This window comes from Lissotriton vulgaris, chromosome 2_1, assembly GCF_964263255.1.
Source record: "Lissotriton vulgaris chromosome 2_1, aLisVul1.2, whole genome shotgun sequence".
Taxonomy (NCBI): domain Eukaryota; kingdom Metazoa; phylum Chordata; class Amphibia; order Caudata; family Salamandridae; genus Lissotriton; species Lissotriton vulgaris.
The window spans coordinates 904,207,273-904,230,227 of record NC_141687.1 but is presented as its reverse complement, the minus strand read 5'-3'; the positions used below and the strand labels follow the sequence as shown (position 1 = coordinate 904,230,227).

Here is a 22,955-nt window from a genome sequence, read left to right as displayed (position 1 = left end):
TTCAGAAATCTCGCAGGGAAGTTGATTTACCATGCTCGCCAACTTGACGTTGACGATCGCGACCGAGGAAAAATCTCGCCAGGAGGTTCGAGCTCGCCAACTTGATGTTGACGATCACCAACAAGGAACAAAGCGTAACGCGGAGTGCGGAAAACTCTGCAGAATCCGCAAGCGGAGTTCACCACCAAGACTTAGTCAAAACCTCATGTATTCACTTAGTAAAAATGCAAATAAGTAAATTCAAAGAACTAGATAGGTCAGCTGAGCGGAAGGACTCCAGGTTTTGACAGCCTGTCCGATTGGGAGTGGTTGGAAGGCCCTCCAGAGGGTGCTTGGTCTGCAGTCCAACCTCTCTCAATCCGCTGTAGATGCTAGCGACACCTCCTCTGTGGTGCTGCCAAACTGGAGAGGAATTCCCAGTCTGCTAGTGCCGTGTACTGAACCACCTCCTTTAGGTCTCTGGAACCCATATGAGGCAGTGGGAGCACCGTGCACTTCTGTGCAATCTGTTTAGCACCCGTCCTTTAACTACTCTTGTGTAAGGGAAGTGATAGCTACCAGTGGAAACCAAACACAAAACTAATATCATGATCTTTTTAGCAAACATGTGAAAGTTTTTAGCAGATTTTTAGGTCTTGCCTCATACAGCATATGTGCTGTTTCTTGCATGACACTTTGTTTACATACAAGGCGCTTAGAGCCCGACCATTAATACAGTGAACTTAAAATACTCTACCTCGAGGCCTCGGACAAAAGAGAAAACTGCAATTTTCATAGTAGCTGGATGACAAGAGCGCATAAGACACTGAAAGCCACGAGGATCATGTGTGATGGAGTGTACAACATGCAGCACTTATGAGTTTTTTGGTACAGCACTGCAAGTGGAGTGGGGTTATCGCTCCACATCATGGGTTTAGACAACCAAAAGTATTTTATTATAACACCCCCCTCAAGACCGTAATCACTTCTGCAAGCAGAGTAGGGGTTAAGGCCTTATATCCGTTTTCTGTTAAAACAAGGCCCAGTCGTGCATTTTGAACTCCAGATATATATTGCAGTTTTATATAGTGTGAATACTGCCCAAGGACATTGGAGCACTTTACATAAGCACTGGCTCTAGGCACTTTGGTAGTGGAGCTTGTGAAAGGTGCCAGCTTCATTGTGTAGAGGAATAAGTCAGCCCAAGTTCCCCACACTGTCCGAGCAAAGACCCCAAAATTGTGCCTGTATCCATTTGTCCAAAGCTCCTCAAAGAAAATCTGTTTACCCCACCATCTGTACGCCCCATGTTCCTCAGGGTCTGTGCATCGCACAGCAATATTGTCCTGCCATAGTTGCTTGCCCTATCCCGCTCCACCCTCATGCATTGTTGCTTGACGTGTTCCAAACACCCCTCGTAGTTGTTTGCATAGTTCCATCAGCCTCCAACATTGTTGCCTCCTTGCCATTGCTTGCTAATCACTATTACCTCCTTCTGCGTTGTTGCTCTTGCCATTCTCCCCCCACCCCTCTTCAGGGCATTCCTTCCCCGTCCCCTTGCATCTTTCCCTTCCGTTGTTGCTTGCCCATGCTCCCTTCTCCTGTCATTGCTTGCATTCGTTCCCCTGATCACCTCTCTGGACCGCCTCCTCTTATTTTTGCTTGCCCCTTCCCGCCAGACAAAAGTGCTATGACGAGGCCAGCACTGGTTGTGTCATGGCGCTTTCTATACTAAGCATTGACACAACCAATAAATCTCTCCTATGTGAGATCTATTGGCTTTGTCAATATATTTTTGCCATTTATTTTTTAAAGCAGCACGGCTGCTATGCAGCATAGTTGAAAGTAAAGAATACAATAGCGCTGTGACTCGGCCAGTGTTGAACACGTCCTAATGCTCTTTTTCTTTTACTTTCAGCCATGTTGCACAGCAGCTGATCAGCATGGCTAAAAAGCATTGACAAAGCAAATAGATCTCGTGTAGGGGAGATCTATTGGCTTTGCCAATGCTTGGTAATTTTAACCTTCACCCAATATTTGATTCACTGGTTTTCAAGGAAACGATTTACAGTAAATATATTTTCTGTTGATTGCTTTACAAAGACCATGTATTAGTGTAGTGTTTTCAAACCAAAACATTCAGTTTAAATTCAAAATGTGCAATACTCAGCTCTGCTTTTGATTTCAAACTCTAGCTGCCACCCTCCAGGTTCCTATTTTAGTACGTGTACAAACAAAATAACACACCTGGGGGTTTCATACCTTTAAAGGGATGGGCTTCTGCAGTATTTTAAACATTCTTCTGTGTAATGTCTGTCACCTAGAAAATATGAATTTTACATTTTCAGAAGATTAAGCTGCCTATGTAAAAATGTTTTACTGCCCTTGAGCATTTCCAATATTATTCTTAATTGTTGATTTCTATGTAAAAGCTGCTGCAGTTTCGTTTGCTAACTTATTGTATTTTTATGTTTCAGCCTGCTTTTCGGAAAAATGTTGGTCTTTTGGAGAAAAAGAAGGATTATAAACTTCGTGCAGAGTGAGTTAAAAATGTGTTGCCAAACTGCTTATGTAAATGGGTTGCAGTTATTTTATACGACCCTCTTCCCATATGGTCAAATACAATTCTGTGCTAAAAAAGAGCAGATTATATCTGCTTGCTTGGGTTTCGGAGTGAGGGCCACTAATTATCCTGCTTGAGCAGAGCACTGTGGAATCTGGGCTGTTTCTACTATTTTCCATAATGTCGTGAGGGCGTAGGCGCTGAGGTGTTACCATCTGACCCTCTAAGACATGATCCGTCCACATACAGTGTACCTTCTGGTTCTGCTATCTGGGTATCCTGTAAGTCAACCCGTCCCTTCGTCTCCTACTCTGTCCTTAATATGCAGTCATGTGGGTCTAAGTGGGCATCCTGAGTATCCAGTGGGAGTAATGTGGTGGGTTTAGTACAGTGCATTGTTTGATGTTAATGTGGCTGGCAAAGAGTGTCAGTTCGTACCCTGTGAGTCGTGCGCTAGTGAGGTACTGTGTCTTGGTGTTATTGAGGAGAGTATCTACCGAATGGGGGACCATTAGAGTCAGGGGGGGGGGGGGGGCTCATGACGATTCCTGCGCTCTGATGGACCATGAGGGTGGCCGCAGCGGTCGCTCGTAGACATCCTGGGGGAGCCCTTGCAACAGGATCTAAGGTGGCTGAAAAATAGGCACATGGTTGTTGGTGACCTCCGAAAATCTGGGTCAAGACAGCGCATGCGCAGCCGTCCGTTTCGTGTACAAAAAGAAAAAATTGTTTGTTAGTCAGGAGTACCGAGGACTGGGGCAGTACACAGGGCTCTCTTCAAATCTTGGAAGGCTTGTGCATGTTCTGTAGTCCATGGAAAGGAACTATCTGATACGTCCTTAGTGGTGAGGGCAAGGAGGGGTGTACCATGGCCGACAAATTTGAGATCCACTGTCTACAGTACGAGGTTAAGCCAATGAAAGCTCGTACCTGCTTTTGTGTTTGTGGGGCCGTCATGGCATTGATAATTGTTACAGTTTCAGTGGTGAGCTGCCTTCCCTCCTTCGATAGGAGATGACCTAAATAGGTCACCTTCTCTTGACAAAACTGGAGCTTTTTCAAAGAAACTTTGTGATAATGAAGGGCAAGGTGGCGTAACAGACAGATGGTAGCTTATTTACATGCTGGGACAGAATTTGCAGCTATGAGGAAGTAATCATACAGCATGGGAAGTAAATATGCAGTGGAGCGGAGGGGGAGAGAGCAATAAAAGAAAAGGCGAGAGTGACATGGTCCGGTCACCCAATATTCTTGAGAGTCCAGAGAGAGAGGAGACAACTCTGATAAAGATGACTAGGTTGGTTGACGTTGGTCATGATAGTGTTTGTTTAGGAGATGGAGTTTCAGGTCCCTTTTCAAACAGGGGAAGGAGGGGTTGCATCTGAGGACTCCAGGGACAGTGTTCCATATCCTGGGAGCGTTGCCAGAAAACGATCGGTATTGGGTGGTTTTCTTTTTCAATTTCGGAGGAATAAGGAGGAGTGAGTTGGAGCTTCTTAGTGTTTTGGCTTGACCTGCTCTGCTCAGTTAGCAGTTGGGGTCAGGAGAGTGAAGGGTTTTAGTGTGATGCAGGCCAATTTATAGATACATCTCCCTTCCATGGGAAGCCAATTGAGGCAGTTGAGAGCTGGAGTGATGTGATCAAATCTTTTGACTCCAGATACGAATCGAGCGGACATGTTCAGCACTGCTCTTAGAGGGGCTAGGTGGGCCTTTGGAGTACCTGTAAGGGTGGCGTTTCCGTAGTCGATTTTAGAGAGAACTAAGGATTGGACTACTGTCTTGAAGTCATTGTGGGGTAGAAAAGGTTTCAGTTTCTTGAGGTGTTTAAGAGAGAAGAGAGCACTTATTGCTGAGTTTTTGATGTGAGCCTCCATTGATAAGTTCTTGTCAACAGTGATGCCCAGAGACTTGACTGAGTCGGATAAGGTAAGGGGGCAGTTTAGGATAACCAGATTCTTGAGCCACTCTTGGATTGGACGATGGTTACTTTTTGGAGAGAATAGGATTAGTTCCGTTTTGTCTGGGTTGAGCTTTAAGTGGTTCACATAGAACCAAGTTTGTATCTCGGTTAGGGTAGTATTGAGGGGTTGGATGTTTTAAAAAAAAAAAAAAAAAAAATTTAAATCCTTATCTGCCCGACACACGTTCCCTAGATGCAAAGAAGACAACCCGACCACCTCACTGCCATTGGGAGCAAGGCCCTGGTAATTGAGCTGCTTCACAAGCTAGGCAGAACTTATTACGAGTTGGTGGGAGCTACAATGCACCTTGTTGACGCTCCTCTAGGCAACTTCATGCCTGTTTGGCCAGTAGGTAAATAGCGGAGTCGGGGCAGACCACAATACTAAGCCATGGAGTAGATGGGCATAATCATCGGATCTTTGGGGGGGAAAAAAAAAACCCCAACGAGCCGAAAAAAGCTTCACTTCCAGTCTATCAAAAGTTTCCAAAATGTGAGGCTCTGGATTGTACAAGATCTTTTCAAATCTATCTTGGATGTTTCATAGAGTGAGGTTAGCCAAGCGGAGTGTGTGGGGGGGATGGTATCCACCCAATGTATACATATCTGCCGTCTTGCCAACAGGATGGCATAGAATAGAAAAGACCGCGCTGCCCCAATGATATTCTGATCTAACCCAAAGATGACAAATGATGGCATTAGAGGAATGTTGGTCTTGAGAATTGAATCTAGAGTGACTTTAATCTCTTTCCAATAAGCGGATATGTGAGGGCATTCCCAAAACATATGTGTATCTGAGGCTGCTGGTAGTTGGCATTTATTACAGCATTTCCCGTCCTGATATTTAGATAGACGTAAGGGGGAGAGATATGCCCGGTGTAGAGTAAACAGATGGTTTCGTCTCAACCAGGTGGGTTTAACTAGTTTATACAAAAGGGAGAAGGATTTTATCCACAGGTCCTCGTCTAATGAGACAATTTCACTTCCCCATAGCTCCATTGGGAGATTGAAATCCCCATCTATCTCTTCCAATATGGACCAGTACCAAAAAGCCACCTCCTTACCTCCTGTCTGTTTTTCGACTAGGTGCTGTTCTAGGGGGCTGAGTCTTCCAATATTAGGATTTTTCCTAATTAATTCTCTGGCCCAACTACTAATTTGTATGTACTTGAATCTTGACAAAGTTGGCCCTACTTTCTCCCTAAGCTCCTCCCACTCTATCAAGATACCTCCAGATATCAGTTCACCCCATCTTGAGAACCCAGCTTCAATTAGGGGGGCTGCCAGGGAGTCTTGCAGACACAATGGGAGCCCAGGAGAGTCCCATATCTGAGCATAGTTGGAAAAATATGCCAGCCCCACTCTACGTTTAATTTGCAGCCATGACTTCAATAGTGTAAAAAGAGTCTTAAGCCTCACCTTTTTAAAAAACTTTCGGTCTCCAAACTTAAATAGAAACCCGTCTAGCGGGAGGTTTGCCCCCACCAGCACTGCCTTACACAATCTCCCATTTGAAGAGAAATCTGGTGACTTCAGGAGCATTCTTGAGTGAGAAAGCTGGAAGCCCAAGAGTAATACTGAGGGCCAGCCCACCTTTTTCCCTCCTCCTCCTTAATTTTTTCCAGGCCAACCTAGTAGCCTTATTGCCCCAAATGAAAGAATTGATTTCTTGCTGGCACTTAAGAAGTTGCTTGGAGTCAAAAGCCAAGGGGATAGAATTAAAAATAAAAGTCAGTTTTGGAAGGATAGACATTTTTACGATGTTGACTTTCCCAAAAATTGATAATCGAAGACCCGCCCAGGATTTCAATAGGGCCCTACATTCTCTGAAGACCAGATCTAAATTAGCCTTTGCTAGGGTGTCGATGTCTCTCGTGATTTTAACTCCGAGGTAGCGGATTGAGGGTGTCACCACAACGCCTGGATTAGCAATGTTCCACGTCACGAGTTCAGTCTTCTCAGCGTTGATGTCATAGCCCGATATGTTTCCAAATTCTTTGGCCTTTTCAACCACAATCGGGAAGGCATTTGCTGGATCACTGGTGTAAATTACTATATCATCGGCGTAAAGCCCTACCCTTCTTTCCCAACCGCCAAATTCGAATGAGGAGATTCTTGGATCATCCCTGAAGGATTGTGCAAGTGGTTCAATATACATATTAAAAAGTAGGGGGGACAGGGGGCACCCCTGTCTTGTTCCCCTACTAATCTGAAAGGGCTGGGTACATGAACCATTAACCAAAATGCTCGCACTGGGATTGGCATACAACAGACCAATAAATCTCCGAAAGTTGGGCCCAATTGCAAATTTTTTCATGACCTCAGCTAAATATGCCCAATTTACTCGGTCGAACGCTTTTGTTGCGTCGAGGGTCATAATGGCCAAGGGAAGGTAGAAAGTTGAGGCAATGTCCACTGCCCCAATTAGGTCATACGTAAGGTCTGAAAGCTGTCTACCTCTAATGAAGCCCTTCTGGTCCGTATGGATTATTGCGCCAACGTCGCATCCCAACCAAGTCGCCAACACAGCCGTAAAGAGCTTATAATCGCTATTTTAAAAGCGAAATTGGCCTATAAGAGCCACATTTGGCCCGATCTTTCCCGGATTTCGGGATCAGGACGATAGTTGCCTCCCCCCATGATTTAGGTGGGGTAGCGCCGTTGGCTAAGATGTCATTAAAAAGTCTAGTAAGTACTGAGACTATTTCGGGTGCCAAGACCCGAAATAATAATTCACCGGGAAGACCATCAGGGCCCGCTGCCTTACCCCGCTTCACCTTTTTAATAGCTTCGCTCACCTTTTCCTCTGAAATTGGTCTATCAAGCCGGTCACTTTGTTCCGGGGTGAGAGTGGGAAGAGTTATCTTCTCTAACCATCTAAGCTTAGACATCGGGTCGTCCGAGATCTCCTCCTTATAAATTTGCTGAAAAAACTCGATAAATGCTTCTCCGATGTCTCTGGTAGAGGATCTTTCGTGGGTCTCCCCCTCTACGCTAATATGCTTGATGTGTTTTTTGGCCTGGTCAGATTTGATTTTCCGGGCAAGACCTTGCCCGCGGATTCACCATATTCAAAGTTTGAAAGCTTGCTTGCTGCCCATCTCAATGCGACCCTCTCTTGGAGGATACTATCTAGCTTCTCCTTTAAGTCCTTTCGTTGTTCCTGCTCTTCATTAGTCCCATTTCCGGAACCAATACGTTGGTCAAGGAGAGCGATTTCCTGTTCAATATTGGCGATCTTTGCCCTATATAATTTCCCTCGATAAGAGGCCCTGTTGGTTATGTGGCCTCGTAAATTTGCTTTATAAGCCTCCCATACTATATCTATTGGATGGGAGATTTTAATTTAGTACTTAACCCAAACTTAGACAAATCCTCCAACTCAAGGGCATTAACTTATAAGAAATCCAGGCAGGCGCTTGGGGGGATCATGTCAACGCTTGGATTGGCAGATCCATGGAGGGAGAGAGCAGGCAACGCACTTGGTGTATCATGTCACAATCATAAATACAATCATCAGTCTAGAATTGATTACTCTCTTTTCAGTTATTCATTAAGAGATCCCCTGAAGGATTTAGTGTACTTGCCCTCGCATTTATCAGATCATTCCGCTATATTTTTTTCCTTGCAATTAGTTCAGCCATCCTATCATACATCTTGTGACCGCACTATTCTTTTAGAGGAAGAGGAAACTGACCTCCTCAACCAAGAAACAAAATTCTTCATGGACACCAACATAAATTCTGCTCAGCTAGATATAGTATGGGAGGCTTATAAAGCAAATTTACGAGGCCACATAACCAACAGGGCCTCTTATCGAGGAGTTGGATGTTGTTGGGAGACTTGATCCTGAAATAGATTTGGGTATCATCCACGTAAAGGTGGTAATTCACTCCGGCTTTTTTCAATATGATTGTGAGGGGCTCCATGAAGAGATTGAAGAGGGCCAGGGAGAGGATTGAGCCTTGTGGGACCCCAAGTGTGACTTTAGTTGGCTTTGAGAGACAGGAGTTAATTTTAATTTGTTGCGAGCGGTGTTGAAGGAAGGAGGTGAACCATTTTAGTACTGTGCCATTAATGCCGGACCGTTTCAACAGGGTCTCCAAAAGGACTGGATGGTTTACTGTGTTGAATGCCGCAGATAGGTCAATAAGGCTGAGAAGGGTGGCATCACCTTCGTCTAGGGCCTTGTGAATGTCGTTGGCGGCGTTGAGCATAGCTGTTTCCGTGCTACAGCCTTTTCTGAAACCTGATTGAAAGGCATCAAGGAGGTTGAACTTATCAATGTGATTATTGAGTTGGAGGAGGACACATTTCTCCAATGTTTTTGCAAGGAATGGGAGGTTAGAGATAGGTCTGAGGTTGTTCAGATCATTAGGGTCCGCTCCAGGTTTCTTGAGAATGGGTGTGGAGGGAGTCTGAGACACAGCCTGAGGAGAGAGAGGCGTTGATGATTTTTGTCCAGAAAGGGGAAATGGTGTGGTTGAGTTCTTTTATGATAGTGGAAGGGAGGGGGTCCATGGTGTGAGAGGAAGGTTTTAGATTGGCAATTATCTTAAAGACCTCGTTTGCCGACGTTAGATCAAAGTCAGACCAATGCGCATTGTTTTTTAGCTAGAGGTAGATCTGATTGTCCTTGTTAAGAGCTCTTTCCGAGTGGACCAGGGAGGTTGAAGGGGGGTAGGTTAAGGGGGAAGGGGGTTGGCACTTTGTACGAAGGATTAATCAATTTTAGAGACTTCATTGGTGAAGAAGGTGGCAATTTCTTCACATCGCTTATTGGTGGCTTCGATTTCTTGAGGGAGTGCAGTTAGTTTGGTGTTTAACGATGTTGAAGAGTTCTCGTGGTCTGTTTTTTGCCTGATCGAGTTGGCGGCGGAAAAAAGATGCATTTTGACTGTAAATGTGTTTTTTGTGTGACCGTCAAGCAGATCTAAGATGTGTTAGGTGCAAGGCCGAGGGGTTTTGTCTCCAGGATCTTTCCGTTTGTCTGAGTTGGTGCCATTCATCATTCAGCTCCACGTTAAACTAGTGATTAGATTTGGTGGTACTCAGTTGTTTGAGTTTGAGAGGAGCTACTTGGTCTAGGACCTCTGTCATTCTAGAGTTTTTTTTTTTAAAATCTTTATTCGCAGCTATATTATTCAAAATTGTACATCACATTTACTATGTCGATCCACCAGCTGGTGTTTTGTATTTTCACCCGTGCATATCCCCTTATCCTGTTACAGTGAGACTTTTGGGGGATGGTAACAGTACTATTAACACAATTCTTTCTACTAGGCCCCGAAGCATCTGCATCGTGAGGACCTACATAAGAGCGTCCAAACTTTCCGTAACCCACCCCCCACCCCCCACCCACTTGCTGTCTTGAGCTTCCCATCCCCTGGCGGTTCAACCATTCCAACTATCTAGATGTGAATTGGCTATTCCGGCTACTGTAGGCGTCAGCGTGTGCTACATCTTGGGGTGATATTGGTTATGTCGTGAGAGTATCTGGGGTGCATCGTCTCTCTCTCACTACCATTATTGTGGCCTCTCCTGACTAGTCTCCCAGTCCGGTACCAGCTGCCTGGGTTAGGTCCTCGCTCTCCAGTGTGATGAGCACAGTCTCCCATTCTTGGGATATGGGGAATCTTCGGAGACCACGTGTTTCCTCCCTCTTAAGTGTTGCCCCCTCCGCCCTCCCCCACTTGATCACTTCTGCCTGCCAAACGTGTATCCTGGGTGGTCTAGGGGACTTTCATCTCATTGTTATCGTCCTGAGGGCCAACAACAATGCCAGGTCTAGGAGTTTCACTTGGGCTTTCAGTGTCTTAGGTCGTCTACGCAGCCCCAGCAGACAGTACAACGCCTCCTCCGGCACTGGCAGGGTCGTGACCATTCGCAGTGTTCGGCATTTCCCTACCCAATACACTTGAAGTCGCGGGCATAGCCACAACATATGAAGGAACCCAGCTTGCTCCTCACTGCATCGCGGGCATTCGCGGGGAGAGTCCGGAAACATTTTATGTATTCGCATAGGGGTCAGGTATGCCCTGTGTCGAACCATCCCCTGAATAAATCTGAACCGGACATTACGTGAAACCCATCTAGGGTGTTCTAATATCGTGGCCCAGTCCTTCTCCGACAGCTCCTGGCCTGTGTCCTGCGCCCAAGTGTGCATAAGCGAGGTGAGTGAGACTGCAGCATGTGTCCTGACCCCTGTATACAGCCATCTGACCAGGTGTCCTCCCGAACCCATGAGATACAGTTGGTTGTACTAGTTCATGCTGTGGGGGTTGTAGGCGTTGAGGTGCCCATCGGTGTTGTATGTAGTGTGTGACTGCGGCATGCAGGAGGTACAATCTAGGGGGGGCACCAGTGACTTGTAAGAAGGCCTCGTGAGGAAGAATGTGGTCATCTGTCATTCTAGAGTTGAAGTGAGAAGTGAGGTAGTCACCTGTCCATGATCAGGGATGGAGTTGGAGAAGGAGATGAATCTTGGCTTCAAGTTCGGATAGAGGTATTCCTTTGATGTTTCTGGTTAAGAATTTAGGTTTGGCAACACAACTAGGTTGGGGGCTGGCCCGTGTGTCAATCTTGCACAGAATGAGGTGGTGGTCAGACCAGTCTATGGGAGTAATCCGTCTCAAGGAGAGCAGATCGTTGTTTGTTGTGATCGCGTGTAGTCTTGCACCTTTGACGTGAGTTGGTTTATTGCAGAGTTGCTTGAGGTTATGTATTTCCATAAGGTTGGAGAGGTTCAGGACATTGGAGTCTTCTGGGTCGTTCCAGTGGATATTGAGGTCATCCAAGAACACGTCTTTGGTGTTTGACAGGGAGAATCGTGTTATTAGGTCTGTTGGTTCTTCGGGGAAGAGGTTACGCTCTCCAGGAGGATGGTAGATGGTGTGGAATTTGATGGGTGGGGTGCCCTTGGTGGTGAGTTCCGACGCCTAGGTATTTAAAAGATAGGTATTCTGCAGGATTGAGTTTGGTAATCTGTAATCCTTCTCTATGAATGATGGCTAGTCCCCCCCCCCCCCCCCCCCCCCCCCAATTTTGATTGGCCTGTCTTGTCTCATGAGGTTGTACCCTGGAGGGGTGAGAATGTAAAGAATGGGGGTGGAGTGGGCATTGAGCCAGGATTCTGCAAGGAAGGCAATATCAATTTCTTCGGCGAGAAGAGCTTCAGCAATGTCAGTAGCTTGTTATACAGCTGACCTGCAATTTAGGAGCATGCAAGAGAGAGGACGGGAGCCTCAATGATGGGGGAAGTTAGGTGGATAGAGGTGTATTGAGCAGGGGGTCTAGGTGAGTGGATAGAATTTGCGATTCTTTTAGTGCTGATAATAACAGGGATGTGGACAGGGGCTGACATCTGGTCTAATGCGAGGTTAGGGTCGTAGCGTTCCATCGGTTACTGTACCGAAAAGAGTTGGCTATCACTGCTGGGACTTGGGGCCTGGCTCGATGATGGGCTGGAGGGTTGAGGGGTGCTCTATGGGGCTAAGTGAGATGTATTGAGTGAAGAGGGATCACAACATCTCGGTGGGAGGGCGCACGGTGGCTTGGCCCTGTTGAGAAGGTCCTGTTGTAGGTGAAGGAAATCAGCAGCGAGGGAGTTAATTTTCAACTTCATTCTGTTCAGTTACTGTGCTATAGAGCTGCGGAAGTTTAAGGTTTTAGGCAGGGGTCGAGGATGACTGGGGTCTAAGGAGGGAGGTTGAGCAGGGGTGCGGGCTTGTATGGAGTCCATGGGACTTGGAGAGAGCGGAGGTTGTATGCTAGGGGTCGGTATTGTAATGTTCCTATTCGAGGAGTTCGGAGTAGGAGAGGTGGGGTTGGTGTTTAAGTGAGGAGGGAGAGAAATTCTGGGACGGGCGTCAGGGTTCCGGGCAAAGTCGGCGAGATTGACGGTGGAGGCAGGTTGTGAATGTGGGAGTGCGACCTTGGAGGGGGGGGGGGGGGAGAATGCTGTGGTGGGAGGGGGGAGAGAGACCACAGGATTGGAAATTACGTTTGACAGGGGGGAAGTAAGAGTCGGGGGAACAGGGACAGGGTAGGTGGTAGAGGAACATTTTGAGGGAGGGTTTCGATTATCAGGGGTAGAGGGGAGAGTCTGTGAGGTCCATGGGGTTAGGAGTAGGAGAGAGGAGAGGTTGGGTGCAGGGTGCCATCTTCATAATGTTCCCAATCGAGGAGTTCAGAGGAGGGGAAATGGGACTAGAGCTCAGTTGAGCAGGAGGATGAATTAAAGAAAGGCTATTGGAGTTCCGGTGCGTGTCCGAGAGGATAGGGGTGGGTTGTGTATGTGGGGGTGTGACAGCGGATGGTGCAGTTGTAGAGGTGAGGATAGAGACCACTGGATTGGGAATGTTGTTCATTTCTGCTGTTCCCACTTTGTCAGCAGTTTTTTGTATGTCTTCTCTCTACTGTGACCTCTATGATCTGTCCTTCCACGCCTCGCCACTCTCGAACTCTGAATGGCTGCTCGGGTACGTTAGTCCTGGCGTTGAGAAGTTATTGCACAGTTTGAGAAAGTGCATTCTTTTATTCACTTTAAATTAGCATGTTTTGCCTATTTAGTGTCGCATCGACTCAGTTATAAAATGTATACTGCCTTAAGCACATACATGTTCTGTCTTAAATGTACATGCATATTATTTGTTATCTGGACTGACCACGCTGTGGTCTAGTTTAGCATATCAGCCTCTCCACCTTTTAGGGCTAGAAAGGACAGGAAAGAAGCCAGGACTTGTAGAGCCTGGAACAAGATTGATGGAACATCTCTAGAGGAGTTGCTGGTATCGTCCATGGTCCCCTGCCGGCAGGGGCGGACAATGCAGAAGCTACCTATGCCAATTGGATTGACTAGGCTTGCACAACCATGGCTCCACCAAAAAGGTGCCGCCCCACTCGGACCACCCGTCGGCCCCCTGGTTCTCAGAGGAGGTCAGAGAGTTTAAGCTTGAGTGCAAAAAGCTAGAACGGGCATGGCGCTCCAATTATAGTGAGGTGGATAAAAATAAATTTAGACTAAGTCAGGGAACCTATAAGGAGATGATCAGAAAGGCCAAACAAATGTACTTTACTGACCGTATCCTCGGGGCTAAGAGCTCGCCCAAGGAATTATTCCACACTGTTGCGAGCCTGGCGACTCCTAAGCCAATGTCCACGCCCCCTAGCCTGGAACTTTGTGAGAACCTAGCACAGTTTTTTATGAGCAAGGTTCAGAACATCTTTCCGTCCCTGGAAGTACATGTTAGACATAGCCTGCAAGAGGCTACGTCCAGGAACTCCACAGCAAATTCACAGGAGACCAAACTACTCTCCTTCGCTCCAGTCAGCGCAGAAGAGATCAAGAAACATCTGCTTACCATAAAATCCGGCTCGCCTCATGATCCCTGTCCGGCAACGGTGGCGAAGCAGGCAGCGGCCCCTATAGCCGCCATTCTAGCCAAGCTATTCAATCAGTTATTTGAGACCGGGGACTTTCCATCCAGCTGGAAATTGCCCTCTATTATCCCTCTACTAAAAAAAACTAACTTGGATATCGCAGATCCCAATAACTATCGGCCTATTGCCAGATTACCACTTCCGGCCAAACTCATAGAAAGAGCCATGAACATCCAGCTCAGTGCATTCCTAGGAGCTACACAAGGTCTTGATATTTCGCAACACTGGTTCAGAGCAGGCCATAGCACCGAATCCGCTTTGATCAAATCAACGGAGGAAATCAGGAAAGTGATGGACGCAGGGGGTCGTGCGGCCCTGGTCCTGTTGGACTTGTCTGCGGCCTTCGATACGGTTCACCATACCATCTTAGTGGAGCGTCTGGAGGACTGCGGGGTACAGGGGAGGGCCCTCAGCATTTTGAGAGCCTTCCTTACCAACAGGGTCCAGGTGGTGGCACTGGGGGAATTTGAATCAAAACCATTTCTACCACCTTGTGGGGTCCCCCAGGGCTCCTCGGTAAGCCCCACCCTTTTCAATATCTATGTCTCCTCCCTCGCTCCGGTTATTCGCTCCTACGGGTTCGAACTGACATCTTATGCAGACGACACACAGATTGTGGTGTCTCTGCTCCCAGGGAGAGAGGATGACGTGGCCTGCAAGTTCCAGGAATGTATGGTAGCAGTTGGTACCTGGATGGCCAGGAACTGCCTGAAGCTGATTTCGGCTAAAACCGAGTGCTACTTTTCGGCTCCACAGTCAACTTCTGGAGTCCGAAATGGTGGCCCGAGGAGATGGGGACACCCCCCATTCCTGTTACTAAGGTTAAGAACCTAGGCGTCGTAATGGCTGACAAGCTCTCTTTCAGACCCCAAGTAAATGCTTTATCCTCCTCCATCCACTGGACATTGAAAACCATTCAGAAGATCCTCCCTTTCCTACCAGAGGAATGTAAAAAAACTGTGGTGACGGCCCTTGTGATCTCACGACTCGACTATTGTAATAGCCTACTCCTCGAGGCCCAACAAGGAGTGCTCAACAGGCTACAGATACTGCAGAATGCAGCAGCCCGTCTTCACAGGCCTACCAAAGTTCGCTTCCATCTCCCATGAACTGGTGAAGCTACACTGGCTGCCAGTGCGGAAGCGATTATACTTCAAGGCCCTGTGTACAGTCTTTAAGGCAGTCCACGGAATTGGCCCGCCATTCCTTAGACAGCACTTTCAGTGGTATAGACCAGGTAGGCTTCTCAGGTCAGCGGGTCTTGGGCTTGTCAAGACCCCACGCATTAGAAAAGTGTGCTGGGGGGCAGGGCAGAAGCTTCATCCGAGCTTGGAATGCCCTCCCGGTGGCCCTTCCACAGACTACTAACCTGATGACCTTTCGTAGAAGTCTGAAAACGTGGCTGTTCACAAACTAAACAGTAGGCTTAGGCTAGGGGAGCTATCACTACAGCGCCAGGACACCGTTCGGTAACAACGCGCTCTACAAATGTTATAAATAAATAAATTATATAAATAAATTTGTACAGGTGGTAAAAATGTAAATGTAAATCTGTATTTGTAAAGCGCGAACTATTCGCCGTTGCGGGTCTCAAGGCGCTGTGGGTCGTCGTGGAAATTAAGTGAGCTATTGCCCAGAGTCACAGGGTGCTAAGCTGAGCTGCTGCCGGAGATCAAACCGTGAACCCAGTGCTCCAAAGTCAGCTGCCCTAGCCGCTCCACCACACCTCTCCACATGGTAGTAGCAATGATTTTTATAAATTGCAGATCAGTGTCCTGATTTGTCTACTTTTATTCATCCATCGATAACCATATTTATGCCTATCTCTTTGAGATTTCCATACATTGTTACACTTTTTTTTTATTTTTGCGCAATTTTAAAGCACCTCACTTCTCCGGGCACCTGCAAAATAACTATAATATAAAGGATGGTTTCAGGATGGCATATTTTCAGCTTCTGTTGAAATTACTATAAGTAAGCCAAGTCTTGTGAGCGCTTCAGTAACAAGCATTTGCAATGCAATAGGTCTCGCATTATTGAAAGTTTGAGCTATTGTGATTGCAAATAATAATGCAACAGCAATAATGAAATGAAAATAAGTTTTTTTAAGCGCGACTGCTGCCCTGGGGCGTCCAAACGCTGAGAGAAAAAAGGATAGTGCCTCGTGATACAACAGCTTAAGAGTTAGTCTTGTTTAATGAAGAGAAAGGTTTTGAGGTGCTTGTGGAAAGATGACAGATTAGGATTAGATCTTAAGTGTAGAGGGAGTGAGTTCCACAGCTTGGCGGCGTTGAAAGTAAAAGACCTGCCTCCTGCTCTTGATCTCCTAATCCGAAGAGCTACGGCCAGGAATGCATGGGCGTAACAGAGTTGTTTGCTGGGGTGATAAGGGGAAAGCAAAGGGTGGTTAATCTTGGGGCCAGTTTTCCAGAAGGCTTGGTGGGAGATGCACATGGCTTTAAATTTGATTCTCTCCCTAACAGGGAGCCAGTGCAAAGTCCTCATCCCGGATTCTACTGACGCTCTACGTGGGAGCTGGAGCAGCGTGCGTGCAGCACAATTCTGAATCCGCTGGAGTTTTTGCAGAACGTATTCAGGCGCCCCTAAGTACAAGGCATTGCTAAAATCTCGTCTGGATTGGATTAGGCCTTGTATCACAATTTGCTTAGCTTCAAAGGGTAGGAGCGGAAGGATTTGTTTCAGCATCCTGATGATTCCAAAGCAAGTCGCAGATATCTTAGTTGCTTGGGTGAGCTTAAGAAACTGCGCAGTCATCCAGCTTTTGACCTCTTCCATGCAAGTTGTCAGGTTGATCTGCGCCGATTCACAGTTCTTTTGTGAGAGGAAGACCGCCAGCTGAGTATCGTCCGCATATGTGATGATCTTAATACCATATGGACGAACGATCTCAGCCAGCGGTCTTATATACACATTGAATAGCGTAGGGCTCAGTGACGAGCCCCTCGGTACCCCACAATCCAGAGGTTTACTTGAGGAGAAAATGTCTCCGTCAAAGACTTGGAATGTCCTTTCGCTCAAAAAGGATTTAAGCCAAGCCAAAGCGTCCCTTGATACTCCAAGATTAACGAGTCGACAAAGCAGAGTTTTATGGCTTACCGTGTCAAACGCAGCACTCAGATTGAGGAGGATGACTGCCACTGATCCCCCTCGATCCAAGATCCGCCTGGTTTCCTCTGTCACGGACAGCAAGGCCAGCAAACCCCGTCTGTGTGGCATCAAGTAGGGGGTTACTCTCGAGAAACATTGTTAGATGAAAATTAATGTGTTTCTCCAGGATTTTGCTCACCCAGGGTAACAGGGAAATGGGGCGGTAGTTGTTAAAATTACTGGGGTCAAGGTTAGGCTTTTTCAGAAGTGCTCTCACCATGGCTTGTTTCCAAGTAGGTGGAACACTGCCTGTTATTAGAGAGATGTTAAGAAGCTCCAAAAGAGTGGGGAGAATGACTTGGCTGGCTGCAACCATAGTGCATGGAGGGGCAGGGTCACATGGGGAACCTGACTTTACTTGTTGTATCAAGGGTTCCAGTGTTTCTAGGTCTAGCAGGGGAAAATGATCTAAGGTTATTCGGGAGGAGTGATCAGCTTCCGTGGAGAGATGGAATCCATTGGTAGGGGGCTCTAAAACTGTGGCTGCAAATGAAAAAGAAATTGTATTTATTTTTTGATAGAAAAATTCCGCTAGATCATTGCAGCGGGAGAGTGGATTGTCATTAGGAACCATAGGTGGGGGAAGCTTGGTAAGACTTTTGACTATTTGGTAGATCTCTCTCGGTTTTGATCTGGCCGTCATGATTTTACCACTGTAATAGGTAGACTGTGTCCTTTTTATTTCTAATTTGTAGGCTCTAGTAGCCTCCCTGTACATGACTTTGTCTATGGTGGCATATCCCAGGCGCCACTTCCTTTCAAGCTTCTTACAATGTCGCTTTGTCGCTCTAATCTCCTCCGAGTACCATGGAGCTGTTTCTCATGGCCTCTTTAGGCTGATTTTTCTAGAGTGGAGTATAGTCAAGCGACTTCCGAATCCAATTATCGAATTCCCTATTATCTGATGAGGGATTCTGGGAAAATGAGGGTCTGGAGGCTGCCAAGGATCTAGTCCACTGTTCTAGTGGGAGCCTAGACGAGTTTCTCATTTTTCGCGGAATGGGGGTGCAAAAACCGGGCCTGTTTATCGACCAGATAAGAGGAATTAAGAAGTGGTCGGTACATGGAAGATGAGTGATGGAGCCTGCATTGAAGTCTACACAATTGCTAAATACAGGGTCCAGCAAGTGCCCTGTAATGTGCGTAGAGGCTAGAACTAATTGCTCCAGCTGAACTGCAGCCAAACTCGCTATCAGCTCTTTGACCATGTTATCTGAACTGTTGTCAAAGTGAATGTTAAGGTCCCCAGCAATGTAAAATTAGAGGGAGACGTAACTGATTCTGCTACAAGGGAGGGTAGTGCAGTGTGGAATTGGTTCAATGGACCTGGAGGGTGATAAATAAGGATCCCTGAGAAGCAATCGTTGGAAGAGAATTTAAGGGAAAAAGACAGACTTTCACAGTCCGGATTGGTATCCAAGGTGCAGTGACACAAGTATTGAGCTTTGTAAATATTTGCAAGTCCCCCGCCTTTCCTTGAGCGCGGTCCCTGTGTGCAATTTGGTAACCAGGGAGGACTACTTGCACTAGATCGGGTTCGGAGTCAGAGGTTAACCAGGTTTCGGTTAAAAAGACTGCATCAGGTGTGAGTTCATCCAACAATAACGAGATTTCCATGCTATGCTTTGGCAGAGACCTGCAGTTTAAAAGAAACATTGTAAAATTTTGTGGGTCAATTTTCTGCTGAGAAGTAATGAGCCTCTCATTACAGTGTAGGCAGACAGTAGGTAAATCCAGGGGATAAAAAAGGTGACAACAGCTTGCCTTCGTGGGGGGTCTTAGATTATGAAGGGAGCTTGAGCTGTAATGCTTCCTCAAGACCGTAGGAGGACCAGGGGTTGTGGTCCCTGGCCCCGGCCGGACGCGGATGGGCACAGACGGGCTTGCCTTAGGCACGCCCGCTGCGCGCGTCCGGCGAGGGATGCTCATCATATGGTGGAGAAGAGGGAGGGTCCAAACAGCTATACCGTCAACCCAGCTCTACCCCCAATATGGCGGCTGCGTTTTTCCCGGTCCCAGCGCCTATTCGGCTGAGGGGGAAGTGTGTGGCAAGGAGGTGAGGATTGTGCAAATGAGCAGTTTTAAATCACAGCAGCAAATACACGCAATAACATTTTAAAAGTTTTCACAATTTAAAAGGTTAAAAATAATTTTCGTCAGCAGCTAGTCTAGTTAAAACTTTCATTAATGCGAGGCGGAGTGGGGGACCCCACTGGTGACTGCGGAGGCAATTAAGGTGGTAACCTGGAAGGTGATGGAGCCTGTGAAGGAGATGGAAAAGGAGGAAGAATTGGAACACAAGGGAGAAGGGTGGTGTGCCCATCCTTGTGTTTTAGGATTAGGAGCTGGAGACTGCTCCAATGGCAGCTTTTTTGAAAAAGTCCGTTTTTTATTTCTGAAACAAAATCTCCAATGGCGTTGTTGATGGGAGCTTCGTGGTGATCTTCCCTATCTGTGGATGAATGAACAGTTGCTTTTTACTTGCATCCAGGTGCTCCTGCAGTCTCTGTAGGTATGGTTGTTCCTGATCGTCAGAGTCGGCCTCAGTGCCGATAACCGTTTCAGCATCAGTGGCGACCTCAGATTAGACTGCGGGTTCGGCATGGAGGTTGGCCTTGGTGATGGCACCTAGGGTACCTGCTCCAAAGGTCTCCAAGCTTGTAGAGGACCTTGGGTCTCTCTGACCGAAGAGGGTCAATTCCCGGAGCCGGGACCAGCGTCCGTTCTAAAGCTATTCGTAGCGGACTGTAACCCAAAAATGGTTAAGCCCCTTTGTCTGTGTGGTGGTGGGAAGACTGGATGCCTGACCCGTTTGTTGGCAGTGCAATGCCTCTGTCTGAGCCCTTCTCCAAGGCTGGGCATGGGTGTCGACCATACTCCTGACCCCTTTGTTCAAGGCCCGGAGATTGTCATGGTGATGAGACTTCTTGTTCCTCCTCCTACTGGTCACAGTCGGAGAAAACATCGCCCCTAGGCAGGCTGGGTGATGTCTGAATCGGTGGAACGCCTGAGGGTCCAGAGTCCTCACCTTCTTCAACATCGAGCTGGGTCTCTACTCTGAAGAGGTCATTGGTGTGGTCGGAGGCTTGCAACTCGATCTTCTGGTCCGCCCACCTTTATTAGATAACAGGTGGTCTTTTTCGGGCACATGGTGAGGGAGGCGTGGCACATCGTATTGTCTTAGTCAGTTGTAGAGGCAGAGATAGGACACCTACTGGTGATCAGACCACTGAAATCGGCTGTGGTTCTGTGGGACAGTATTAGAATGAAGTCAATTCTATCACCCCGAGTACATTCTCTGTGGAGAAGCAGTCGAAGATGCAGGCCCATGGCCCTGTAGAGGGCCTCAGGCCCTCATGTCAGGAGTCAAGGCATAAGTCAGTCTCCAGAGGCTGTTGCTGAGGAGAACGCAGACAAATGGAATCAAATTTCACTGCGTCGGCTCAACAGAAGCATGAAGAATGCGATGAACTCTCAGTCCTAGTAATCCATGTTCGAATCAAATGGAGGGGAAAAAAATTGAGTCGGTGCCTATGTATACTGCCATTAGATTAAATTCTAGCAGCTGTGATCTTCCAACAAAGAATTCTTTGAGCAAGTGCCAGACAAACAACCCACCCTGCTTTGAACCCCTGATCGAGGCGCCGCCATGTTTGAAGAGGACACCTCCACATAAAACATGCTCGCGGCCAAGCTGAACAAAGCCTTTGAGCCTCAAGCTGAGGTATTCACTCCAAGTTATCACACTCCCAGTCACAAAAAAGCACTTCCACGCAATAACCCCCCAGAAAAAGAGAAAACGTGTCCCGTCGCTTCGCCACACCCGTACACCATCTGTCAGCCTCCTTCCCAAACAGCCTTACTCCCCTCCAAGGATCATAGGGGTCTTTTGTTATGAACGGGTGACACTGCGGCTGCTCCCCGGGCCGCAAAGCCCCTCTGCTGTTCATTACTCCCCCACCCTCACACCCTACACAAACCTGCATTAAAAAAAAGAATAAAGCGAGCAGATGCCTTGTTGGGCAGCATGGGGGTGGGGGCAGGGCGGTAGTGCAATTGGAGACCATTTCATTTGAGCTCTTTGCTGAATTTAAGGAGAAGAGAAAAGTGCAGTGGGCAGTACGTGCTATCAGGACAACCCCTGTGCCAGCGACTTCTAGCTTGGCGCAGCTGCGCCAATCTTCCTGCATTCAAACCCTTCCGGGAAACTCACAGAACACTGCCGTTTAAACAAGCGATGAAGCAGCAATGGCAGGGTTGAATTAGGGACTGCAGAAACTTGCAGAAAGTGAATAGACATGCCTTGTGAAACAAGGAGTGCAGTGCTAGACTGTGCACAGAGGCAGCATGTGCTATGCTCTGTGAACAGCCGGCTGCTTCAACGAGTGCCGACTCAAGAAAAGTGGCAGAAGATGAAGCAGTCTGTCTGACCAGCAGGCAGGCACTGTGCACGGAGGGACGTGGAACATGTGCCGCCTCCCGAAAAAAACTGTACAACCAATGTGGGATTGTGGGCTAGTCACGTTATCTCCCTGTGCCTAAAGCAAAATAAACGTGCCCTTGTGCAATGTAAGTGCTATTTTTTAAAGCGCTCCAATAGCTTCCGGTCAAGACTATATACAAAACAGAGAAAAAGGAAAACATTACGTGAAACCGGACTCTGTAACAAATGACGCGGGAGGAGTAAAAGCGCAGAAAGGGAGGCGGATGGTAGCGGGTTAGAATGGAAAGCTGCAGCAAGTCTTATGTTGCGCAAACTCGACCTTAGGGTATCGGCGCTTTACATGAGCAATAGCTGCATTACAGATGGACGCATTCATTTTTAGGCAGTGGGAGATTGTGATTTGCCCAGAATCACAGGTTGTTTGAGCCTCCAACAAGACACAAGGCTTGGTCCCTGGCTTCAAAGTCCGCCACTCTAGTCGTTAAGCCACATCCTTTCCCTTCTCTCGTTCATGATGAGTGGCAACGAGGTCTCGGCATCTGTTCTCCCCATTGTAAACCAGCTGTGCTTACAGAACAAGCAAGGGATCATAGTCCCTTAGTGAGCTCCTAACTATGGTGCTAACACCAATCAAGGTGTTGCTGTCATTCTGGGTAATACCAGCATGAGAGCAGCGTCTGGATTGCCGTTCGGGAACCCTGTGGCATGCCAGGAGTCGAGAAGCAGAGGCCGAAGAGCACCAAGCAGGAGAATGCAGATAAGCATTTTTAGGTTTGCCTAAGTGAAAGCTGCGCACTGCGCAGCTTTTCGCGCAGGCGAAAACCTAATGAGAATACTATGTGGCTTGGGAATCCGCCCTCTGTTCCATTGGCTAGCTCCATAAATGGAGGCTAGCCATTGGAACAGAGATCTGTCCGTCATGGCCGGACCAGATTCGTGGGCGTTCCGCAATTTCTTCCCTCTCCACCCTTTTCTGATCGTCATCGCGGCGGTGGGTGTGTGGTATTTTTTTTTTTCGTGTCGGCCTGTTTTGTTCTTTTTAGAAGTGTCTGTTGCTGGAGTTGGCTGCAAGATTTAAGTTCTCACTGGCCTCCGCTTCCTCCCCGGGGGTTCGCGCCCCACAGATTGAAGACCTCTGGTCTATCTTGATGACCTTTTGTAACTTACCTGGTTCTTTTGTAAAGCGCTCTGTCACCTTTGGATAAACTGAATCAAATAAATAAATAAACAAATGGCAGCCGGAGGCAGAGCACACGGTGCGAGGGGTAGTGCCAGGAGACGCTTGCTGTGAGCAGGAGCGTCCGCACCTCCAGCTGGCCACTGGTTTAACCGAGGCTGGCGCTGGAGACCGAGGTCCGGTGGGCGGGCGAGGGGCTGGAGCTGAGGCCGCCCGAGGA

General features: G+C 47.5%; 1 protein-coding gene across 1 annotated transcript in view; it reads left to right on the top strand.

Moving 5' to 3' along the window:
- The window catches only part of UTP11 (UTP11 small subunit processome component), a 162,795-nt gene that overhangs the window by 11,511 nt on the left and 128,329 nt on the right, over nucleotides 1–22,955 (top strand). Inside the window, exon 2 of the mRNA XM_086958732.1 lies at nucleotides 2,457–2,518. Coding sequence (XP_086814858.1) covers nucleotides 2,457–2,518 — 62 coding nt within the window. The remainder of the gene's footprint in view (nucleotides 1–2,456; nucleotides 2,519–22,955) is intronic.